This window comes from Gopherus evgoodei, chromosome 10 (genome assembly GCF_007399415.2).
Source record: "Gopherus evgoodei ecotype Sinaloan lineage chromosome 10, rGopEvg1_v1.p, whole genome shotgun sequence".
Taxonomy (NCBI): domain Eukaryota; kingdom Metazoa; phylum Chordata; order Testudines; family Testudinidae; genus Gopherus; species Gopherus evgoodei.
Window position 1 is genome coordinate 31,321,765 of NC_044331.1, and position 10,398 is coordinate 31,332,162.

Consider the following 10,398-nt stretch of genomic DNA (forward strand, 5'->3'; position numbering starts at 1 on the left):
TCTGTAGGACTCCACAGCGTATTTGGCCTTTTAACAGTTGGCCAACAATTTTCTACATTTTCTAAGTTTCCAAAACCATGTTATGAGAAGACAGCTACGTTTCTAAACCAGGCAGTGTATATTTTGTACTTGAAATACCTCCTGGCCATAGTCACAGACATGGTTTAAATGTATGCACACACCAAAATAAGCAGTGCTAACACCTGTGAATTCTGTGCCAACACGATTGGTCTTACATAGCCATATCTTCCCTACCACATTTTGTACAATAGCACCCACAGATAGGTCTACACAGCAAAAAGGAGACCTGCAGCAGGGAATCTGAGAGCCTGGGGCAATTGACTCACACTATGGGGCTAAAAATAGCAGCATAGACAGTCAGGCTGGGACTGGAGCCTGGGCTCTGAAACCTGGAGAAGGAGAGGGTCTAGGACCCCAGGCTCCAGTCAAAGCATCTATGCTGCTATTTTTACCCCTGGAGCATGACCCTGTGAGCCCAAGTGAGTTAACCAGGCTCTGAGACCTTCTGCTGCAGATTTTTTGGGGGGTGGGGGGGGAGGGGAAGGCTGTGTAATGTACTCCAGGTGTTTCAAAAGTCACCCCTTAACATCATGGTATCATGACTCTCATGGCCATCAACTTAATATTAACATTTAGAAAGTACATGATCAAAAGCCAAGGTGTTTCAGGTACAATGAAGCAACTTAAAATGTAGTGAAAGAAAGCCAAAGCCATAAACCATGTACAAAACAATGTAAAAGAGGTAAAACCATCAAATAACCTGTCATTAAAAAAGTGAGGGCCTTCTACTGGGGAATCTGTGGCCCTGATCCTGCAGACATTTATCCATATGCTTAACTTTACGACCATGAAATCAATGGAAGTACTCACGGTAGTCAAACTGAACACATGCACGAGTTTTTGCAGGGCTGGGCCTGTGCTGGATTAAGCACCCATGAAACAATGACCAAGGCAGCATGTGAGCTATTGTTGAGTGCATAGAAGTTGTACCATTTATGTATGTGGTTATTGCAATATTTAACTCATCGCTTTATAAAGAATTAAGATCTCTTGAGGATGAAAAACAGTAGGTATAACCAAGCTGTATTTAGAGCTGATTTTTTCCCCCTGAAAATCTTGCAGAGAAGCAAATGGTTCAGTAGTGCAGATATATTCTTGGCAATTCTTAGAATGATGTCTTGTACAATGAATCATTTGCACTTAGTGAAGTATAGGAGACTGACTCATGCTCTTTATACATGTTATACCACTCTCAGTATAAGTACAGATAGGAGGCAGACCTGAAAGGACAAGACACCCCCTCCAGAACAGTGTTAGTTGGTTTATAAAGCTGCTTATGGAGGCTGCTGAGAAATAAACTTCTAAAAACTAGAAGTAAGAGTAATGAGAATTTTTTGGGAGGGCCATACTGTACTTTGGTGTCCCATGCAGTAGCATATAGTCTGTAAAACAATTTTCTTGTGTGTCACTTCTTTCCCACAAAATGTATGGGTTTAAACAATGCAGCAGCGAAATTAAAATAAGAGTGATAACAAGAAAGAGCATGAGATTTAAAAATAGATGAATTCAGGAGGTAAAGAGAGAGACTAGGTCTGAGAGAAAGGCTGGGACAAGTATATGAAGGATTTTAAAAACAAGGGGAGAAATTCTAGTCCCACTGAAGTCACAGGAAGGGAATTTTAGATTGGATCATGGAATGAACGGGAAACCAGTCTGCAGATGGACAATGGTCACACTTTCCCATGCTTCTGAGAAGGAAGGCAATAAAATTTTGTACTTAATGACCATATGAATTGACCCCTAAATCCTTATGCAACCTAGCCCTTTCAGTTTTGAAAATAAAGCATTAAAAAACAAGTATCAGAGGGGTAGCCATGTTAGTCTGGATCTGCAAAAGCAGCAAAGAATCCTGTGGCACCTTATAGACCAAAATGTCTGTTAGTCTATAAGGTGCCACAGGATTCTTTGCTGCATTAAAAAACAATATATGTAGAGGTGAGATTAAGTGTTTTTGTTTTTTTAAAGGAAAAATGTAAAAAAACCTTATTGGGTTTGAAGTTACACATTTACACCTTTAATCATAATGGAAACAATAGCAGAATACTTGAGCATTGAGGTAGTTGCTATTCATGCCCAGACACACAAAAAGCCCAGTTCTAAAATACATAGTTCAGCTTGCACAGGTCTCGCTCAGGGAAATTCTGTGGGTTTTTTAATCTTTGCAGCAGCCAAGTGATTAAACTTTAAAAAGTTTAACTAGTTGGTACTGTAGCAACATTCCTCACACACAAATTTACATAATGTTGACACTTCTGAGGGGAGGGCTGTTGAGCAGTTCTGCTGGGAAATGAAACATTGCCTAACTCTGAAGAGTAACCACAAGAACAGAAAAACAAGTGTTTCTGCAGCTGTGGTCCTTTTGCCATAGCTCTAATCTCTCAGTATTGTAATAAAAAGAAAAAAGATTAGAAGTCACCTGAGGAACTAGCTGATAACTGAGTAGCTGTTGTAAATGTTACATTTAGTTTAGCAAGCACCAAAACCAAACAGTTTGGGTACAGACAAAATATGAACAATTGAGACTAATTCAGCTGTGTGTGTGTAAAGTTTCTACAAATTTGCATTTGCTAATAGAGAGAGTTCAGTTACAAACCTGGTTGCGTGCCCACGGTGAGGGTGGGGAAGGGAAGGAATGTTAGGAAAAGGGTCAGCACAGCTTACTCCTTGCCTCATTTGGGAAGTAACTCAGTCAGTTAGGTCCCTGCTCCCTACATGCTTCTCCTTACTCAGGCCAGATCCTAAGATTGTAATCTTCTCCATATAATCAATTTCATAGGGTTTGGGGTGTTTTGTTTTCTTCCTTTCTTCCATAAAGAGAAACTAACCATGCAAACATACTAATTTGTAATGGCACTTCAGGTTACACTTATGAAAGCAACAAATGGGTAAAAAGCAAAACCTCTTGAATTAGAACTCCTTCAGTTTTCCAGTATGTGTGTTTGGGGAGCTGTGCTGTTAGCTTAAGATTCAAATTCCTGTTTCTGTATGTAAGCGGGGGAATGGTCCCACTATTGTGGGGAACTTTCCTGGCTTCTGCACTACCCTGGTGAAGTGGGCTAGTGAAAGGATCTGAGTCCTCGCTCCCACTTCCTTTACCCAGAGGCCTCCCTGCCCTTGAGGGCTCCCCTTCCACTCTCCTGTCTGGCAGAGTCCTCGTAACCCCAATGAGGCTGGACCCAGGATTCCGGGGGGGCTTAACCCCCAACCCTGCTGTTGTCACCCAGGACAAGGGCTAGGGTGTCCCCACCCCGGGGTACTCTCTTTGCACTGTGCACCTCCCTGACCCACTGATTACATCATACAATTTAAAGCAAATACAAGTTATTTAATTAACAATTAATTTTAAAAAAAGAATAAGGAAAAATGGAAAAGGTTAAAGGAAAACACATCACCCTGCTCTGTGGCAGGGACCATCACAAACAGTGTCTCTGGACATCAGGGCACTTGACAGTCTGTTCCTTGTAGGTCCCAGGCCTCCTTCTCAGGCCCTGGCTGTGCTGCAGGGGCGCTGCGGGTTGGACACTTGCTCTGGCGGTGGCCACACACTTTCAGGCTCTGGGTGGCAGGGACCCTTCTCCCCAGTGTCACCCCCGCTCTGTCAGGGTTATGATCTCCCTCCAAGTCTGGCCTGTAGAGCCTCTTGGCTGAGGCATCTCCCTGTGCTGGGCCCACTGCCCAGGGTCCCCCTCGCTCTCCCGAGCTGCTCACCGCACCCAGCTGCGGACTGCTCCAGCTCCCTGGGCTGCTTCTCTGGCCTCTCTGGCTCCAGTTGCTACAGCTCTGCTCCCAGGGCAGGTCTGCTCTGCAGGCTGCTTCTGTGTCTCTCTCTCAGCTCTCACCTGCTTCCTGGGCTGCTTGTCTGGCCCCTCTGGCTCTGGTTGCTGCAGCTCCCCTCTCAGGGCAGGTCTCTCTCTCTGGGCTGTGCTCTGCCTTTTTGGGCTGCAGCTCTGCTCCTAGCAGCTTAGCTTGGGCCCCTGCTCTCTCTCCTTCACTCGGCCCCACTCTGTCTGACCCAGGCAATTTCAGCTCACACGGAGGATGGGACCCACCCTGGCCTTCTGTCTCTTTGATTAGCCTGCCCGCCCTGTCAATCAGGCTGACCTAGAGCATTAGCCTCTTGCCATTGTTCCTGGGGACTGTCAGTCTCAGGGTCCTGATTTGCCATCAATCCCTCCTCTTTTAGTACTGGGAGCTAGCAACCAAACACTAGCACTGAAAGTTAGTAAAGGGATAACAGTCCCCCCACATGTATGCTTTATTATGATTTTGGGTTCCAGGCTGGATCCATTTTGCATTTTCATTTTGAATGGAGCCAAAAATTTGGTAAGAACTGCCATTCTCATGGGACCTGAGCCTAAAATGCTGGCAATTTCATGAGATTTCATAGGATGTGAGATCTAGATTAAGCCTTATTTGGATCTGAACATTGCCTGCTGAGCCCACCTTCAATAAAAGAGGCCCATGGCTCTAAACACAAGTAAAGCAAATGGCCCGTTGGGCTTCTCCTTTACCTGTCTCTCATGTAAGCTCTGCAGCAGGAGTAGGCCCTATTATCTTCTCCAGCAGTAGGGTTGGAAGGTGAGCATGAAACTCTCTGTCAGAGATACCTCTGACAATGAGAGAGGAAAAAAGGGTACAATGCACTGCCTAAGCACCTTCATTCTTGTTTGTGGTTCCACAAAACCAGAGGTCAAACGGGGGGGTGGGGGGAGAGAGACAATGGTACTTTCCTAGGCTCTGCGCCTCTCCCCACAAAACAAGCTCAAAATAAGATGCCACTTGCTTTCAATGACACAGCTGTTCAAAATATGATCAGCAGGTTCTGTTGAACCTGGGTGGGGAGGATAGTAGAAAGTGGAAGTACATGGGAGAGTGCTACTCACTCATAGGGCTAAAAATGTGCTGACACAGAGCTGAGTGTGTAGGTCTTCCTCTTTCTCAAATGGCTGAATAGTTACCATTGACATTTAAATCATCACTATTGGGCATTTGAGTTAACACTCCAAAACTAGAGATCAATGCCCTCCAATAATAGATATTCCCTTGAGACCACCTGATCAGACAGGTCATGATTGAAAGCAAAACAGGCGTTAAGTAATCTTAACTCCAACTCACCCCTGTGGCAGTCTTTTTAGGAGGCCACCAAGGCTAGTGAAAACATGAACATACAGACTTTGATGGACCTAAGATAGAATAGGAGTAGGTCCCTTGTGGAATTTCTCCTTTGGGGTGTGCAGCACTATTTGGCCACAGAGACTTTAGGATTCATGGAATGAGGGAGACAGTCAAGGTTTTTTTCCCCACTCTGAACTTATGGGTACAAATGTGGGGACCTGCATGGACACTTCTAAGCCTAATTACTAGCTTAGATCTGGTATACACTGCCACCACCCAGAATTCCAGTGTCTGGGGCACTCTGTTCCCCCAAAACTTCGTCCCCTCCCTGGGTTGCCTTGAGGGACTTCACCAATTCCCTGGTGAATACAGATCCAAACCCCTTGGATCTTAAAACAAGGAGAAATTTACCATCCCCCTCCTTCCCCCCCCCCACCAATCCCTGGTGAATCCAGATCCAATCCCCTTGGATCTTAAAACAAGGAAAAATCAATCAGGTTCTTAAAAATAAAGCTTTTAATTAAAGAAAGAAAAAGGTAAAAATTATCTCTGTAAAATCAGGATGGAAAATGCTTTACAGGGTAATCAGATTTCTATAGACCAGAGGGGCCCCCCTAGCCTTAGGTTTAAAGTTACAGCAAACAGAGGTAAAATCCTTCCAGCAAAAAGAAACATTTACAAGTTGAGAAAACACACATAAGACTAACACGCCTTGCCTGACTAATTACTTACAAGTTTGAAACATGAGAGACTGATTCAGAAAGATTTGGAGAGCCTGGATTGATGTCCCATCCCTCTCAGTCCCGAGAGCAAACAACAACAAAACAAAAAGCACAAACAAAGACTTCCCTCCACCAAGATTTGAAAGTATCTTGTCCCCCTATTGGTCCTCTGGTCAGGTGTCAGCCAGGTTTACTGAGCTTCTTAACCCTTTACAGGTAAGAGAGACATTAACCCTTAACTATCTGTTTATGACAGAGACTAACACCTGGTAAAATCAAGGGATGGTGCAAAGGAGGTTAAGCCAGAGCCACAAGGGTACTTTAGGCTGTTGTGGAGACAAGGGCAGCTTTTAATGTAGTTAGTATCACAGACCTTCCTGTTATCATCCCAGCACAATGCATAGAACCAAACAACATTTGTAAATTTCCCCCCAAGGAAGAGTTTCTTTTTAATGGTGGTGGGAGTTCTCTAGCCGAGTCCTCATCGTACATAGCTTAGAGTGGAAGTAATCTGAGTTTTCTTACTAAAGTCAGTGCAAGTATTAGCTTCCCAGCACCTCTACTCTTGCAGAACACGTACAACAGCAGTAGCCCCAGGCAGATTAGTTAGTCTCTGTTTAATAACTAATGGTTTCCATTGTACAGAATGTGGATCACACGTACGCGAGATGTAAGCATCATGTACGTGATTGACTAGTGTACTTCCAAAGTTCAGCACACCAAAGAATTTCCTGATGCTAGTCCAGTAGTAAATCTGATCCTGCATAATAAGGCTGGCCCATGAACAAACATAGTATATGAAAAAGCTTAACAGTACTATACATTCACATTTCAGCCAAGAGTAAGATTCAACCAAATGGCAGGACTTATAAATTGCTTACTTGTGTGGCATGATGCCAAAGCTAAAAGAATTGCCTCTATTCACTGTATCTCTTGGCTTAAGAAACAAGGCGTGGCTCAACAATTAGACAATGGTTATGGTGTACTATGCCATTGCACGGATTCAGCAGTAGTGGTCACGCATAGTCTAATGATCTTAGAGAACCAACACTTGCATAAGGATGAGACACAACATAACAGTGCAGCTGGGGGGCAAAGGGCACACAATGACGATGACACCCTATGCACTGCAATCACTTATTGCTTTGATTTCCAAGATACTCAACAAATCCAAAATGGCTGATAGGGTTCCCCTGCTCCAACCTAAGACTAAGCTGACCAAAAGCATGTTAATTAGAATCCTGTGAAGAACTGAGAAAGCTTTCCCCACTTTTAAGGGATTGGCAAGCATAATTGTTAGTCAGTGCTGATTACTAATGGACCAGACTTTCAGACAGATCCAATTAGGGTCCAGTCTGACTACCCTCTCACCTGCTGCCTCCCACATGGTGTCCTGCTGCTGCCTGGGCTGACATTGGCCCTCCTCCAGTTCCTGCTCCATGAGCAGATGTATGCTCTCCATCAGTGCCTTGGCTCTTGGCGCTCAAAACCCCACCCCCTCATCGTCAGAACATCTGCCAAGTGCCACATGAATACTGTCAATAGCACAGTGGGACTGTGATCTCAGCTGAGACCTCTGGGAGCTACTGTCATACAAAAAGCCGCTGCTGCTGCCACCACCACCGTGTTTTCAATCCCTGACAATGTATTCAGGTAGATGATATCAGTTCCCATGTCCAGGAGGTGCATGTTGTCCCAAAGTAAGAGTAAGGCAGCCATCAGCAATACTTTAACGCCTCAGCACCTGGCCTTGACCAGAATGTGAGAAAGGGGAAGAAGCCTGTGCCATGGTGCCATTTGGCACCACCTCACAATCTCAGCAGCCTTTAGAAGTTCAGGGTTTGACCAATAGCAGCCTTCCTAACCATGCAGGGCTACCATAGGCTGACAGGCACTCCAGTGCCACTTCGAAGGTTTGACTCACTCTCCTGGCCCCAGTGATTGTGTGCCAGCTGGGATGACTGGCGCATTTCCCACTGAGTATTAGCTAAACCAGTGACCTTAAAATAAGATCCAAATAATTATGTGTTAAGGGAGTTTACTCAAGATGCTCTTGCTTTGGTCTTTTTGGGCAACATTACACAATAGGATTTCACACAGAATTTCACAATGTCTTAATTTAAGTGGGGAGAGGGGAAGAATGCAAATATTTGATGTGATTAACTCAGTGTGGCCCAGATTCACAGAGCCATGCCCCAGTGCATCTGATTCAATTAGGAAATGCAAACAGAAGATCAGAAACATTTCCCAGTTAGAGAGGCTTTAATTTGTCACACACATGTTCTTTGGGGAAAGGAGGAACAACATACCCCGCTAATACCAAAGGAATGCCTCCCCCCCTCAGAGCTCTTTCTTCCTAAACAGATTTGCTTGTCACCTCTGCATTAACTCCCTCTCCTCCTGACACACACACACCCTCCTTGCATTCCTTTTTTCACATTTCCTCTCTTATTTTTCCCTGTATTACTCCTTCCCCCAAAAGCCCTGCACAGCAGCAGCCTGCCTTTAGATGCAGCTCCATAGCAAAGTCCATCACTGCCACTGTGAATGTTTGCCCGAGGCTGCCTTACAGAATGAAATAAATTGTCTTCAAGGGCTAAACACATTGTGGTGGAGGTTCATCCGAGTGCAGAACTGTTACTGAAGCCCTCTGGACCATTTAAGCACAGCTCTAAGAGCTTTGGTGACACTTAATGAGGTGAAGAGCCTTACACATACCCCCTAGACTGGGATAACGCCTAGTCCTTACCAGCTTAGACTCATTTTCCTTTCATCTCTCACCTGTCCAGTCTGCTTGCCCATTGAGCTTAATTAAAAATTATTTTCCCTTGCTTTCAACAAGCAAATAAATAAATACATCCATTTTGAAATGTGCTCATGAACCTAGGGGATAATAATTCTATTCTAATGTTGCTGTTTCTCTAAACTTTACAAATCCCAGAGAGCATAGTTTCCCTTCATTTTAGAAATCCCTAGATGCAAAGGTTGAGCACATTTTTATTAGAAATGAGTTGCTTATATTTACTAGTACAAATTGGCGGAGTAGCCCCTACAGCCCATAGGCCACTGACCAAACCCTCATCTCATTGCTGAGAATTTCCTTTAGTTTGAACTGGAGTAACCCAGCTATGAGCCAGAACCATACTTACACATAAAAAGCTGAGCCTGAATTCCTTCCTCATCACAGGGCTTCTCTTCTTTACCCCCACCCCAGGCTTCCTGTTCTTTCTGCAGATAGCCACGCAGCTTTTTATATCCCTGAACTGGGGTCTGGTTGGCAAGGTGAGTCAGCAAAATAGCTCTGCAGCATCCTATAGGGTCATAAAGTCTGATACGCCAGTCACAGTTTCTAAAATTGTTAATTTACCACAAAACACAGACCCATCCTTCTTATTAGAGCTAGTGTGTTGGAGGGGAGGGAAGGAAATTAGAAAAAGTTTTGTGGAAAAATTCCCATCTATCCCAAGCTTTATTTTGATGGAAATTTTCTGGACTGCTCTACTTATTATACAAGTGCTTATTTGTCTCTATAGTATTAGAAAGAGATCCTTGTACATTCTTTTATATTTGCAGCACAAAAAATAAATGCACATATCTATATATAACCATTTAACGCCGAGACATGGACAGAAAAAATTCTGAAAAATTCAAGTGTCTTTTGGAAACACTGTTTCAAAGCCCACAGAAAGAGCAGATACAGTATGTTGCTATCCACTATCCTTGTTCCAAGTACCATCAGCAATGCCAGATATAAAACTCAGTTTCTGGACATTACTTCTTAAATAAGGCCGTACTTCCTGCAGTCATAGGCGCTGGAGCACTCACAGGGAAAAATTAGCGGGTGCTCCACACCCACCAGCAGCCAAGCTCCCACTGCCTTTTCTGTGCCTCCTACCTTGAGTGTGCCATGTTCCTTCTCCTCCCCCCCAGCACTTCTGCCCACTACCAAACAGCTGTTTGGTGGCATTCCAGGAGGGAGGGGGAGGAGCAGGGACACAGCATGCTCAAGGGAGGAGGCAGGGTGGGGGTGGGGACTTGGGGAAGGAGGCAGAGCGGGGGGGGGATGGAGGCAGAGCAGGGGTGGGGACTTGAGGGAAGGGGTGGAGTGGGGACGGGGCTGTGGTAGAGGGGTGGGTGTCAAGCACCCACCAGCGGGAGCAGAAGTTGGCGCCTATGCCTGCAGTTACATTGTGGCATCATAAGTACAAGCTGTTGGTTGCTCGGTCTATGATGGCACATAGTATTTAAACAACCTGCCAGAAAAGAGAAAAAATGTGAGTTAGATTGTGTCTCAGGTACAGACTCCAATATTGGGCCCCACAAAGAATTCTGCCTGTGACAAATAGAAAGCCTCCTTGAGGAACCTAGTCTATGTAGGGAGCATTGCTGTGCCTGCTACAACATTCCTTTTGGACCAGTGCAGTGGAAGGAGTAGAGTACGAAGGGGTTGTAGCCTTGCTTCCTTCCGGCCACTTATCGG

At 44.8% G+C, this 10,398-nt stretch overlaps 1 protein-coding gene across 1 annotated transcript in view; it reads right to left on the minus strand.

Moving 5' to 3' along the window:
• TRPM1 (transient receptor potential cation channel subfamily M member 1) overlaps nucleotides 1-9,105 on the minus strand; it is a 215,835-nt gene extending 206,730 nt beyond the window's left edge. Inside the window, 1 exon segment of the mRNA XM_030576838.1 lies at nucleotides 9,068-9,105. Coding sequence (XP_030432698.1) covers nucleotides 9,068-9,071 — 4 coding nt within the window. The 5' untranslated portion in view covers nucleotides 9,072-9,105.
• Between the last annotated feature and the right edge of the window lie 1,293 nt (nucleotides 9,106-10,398).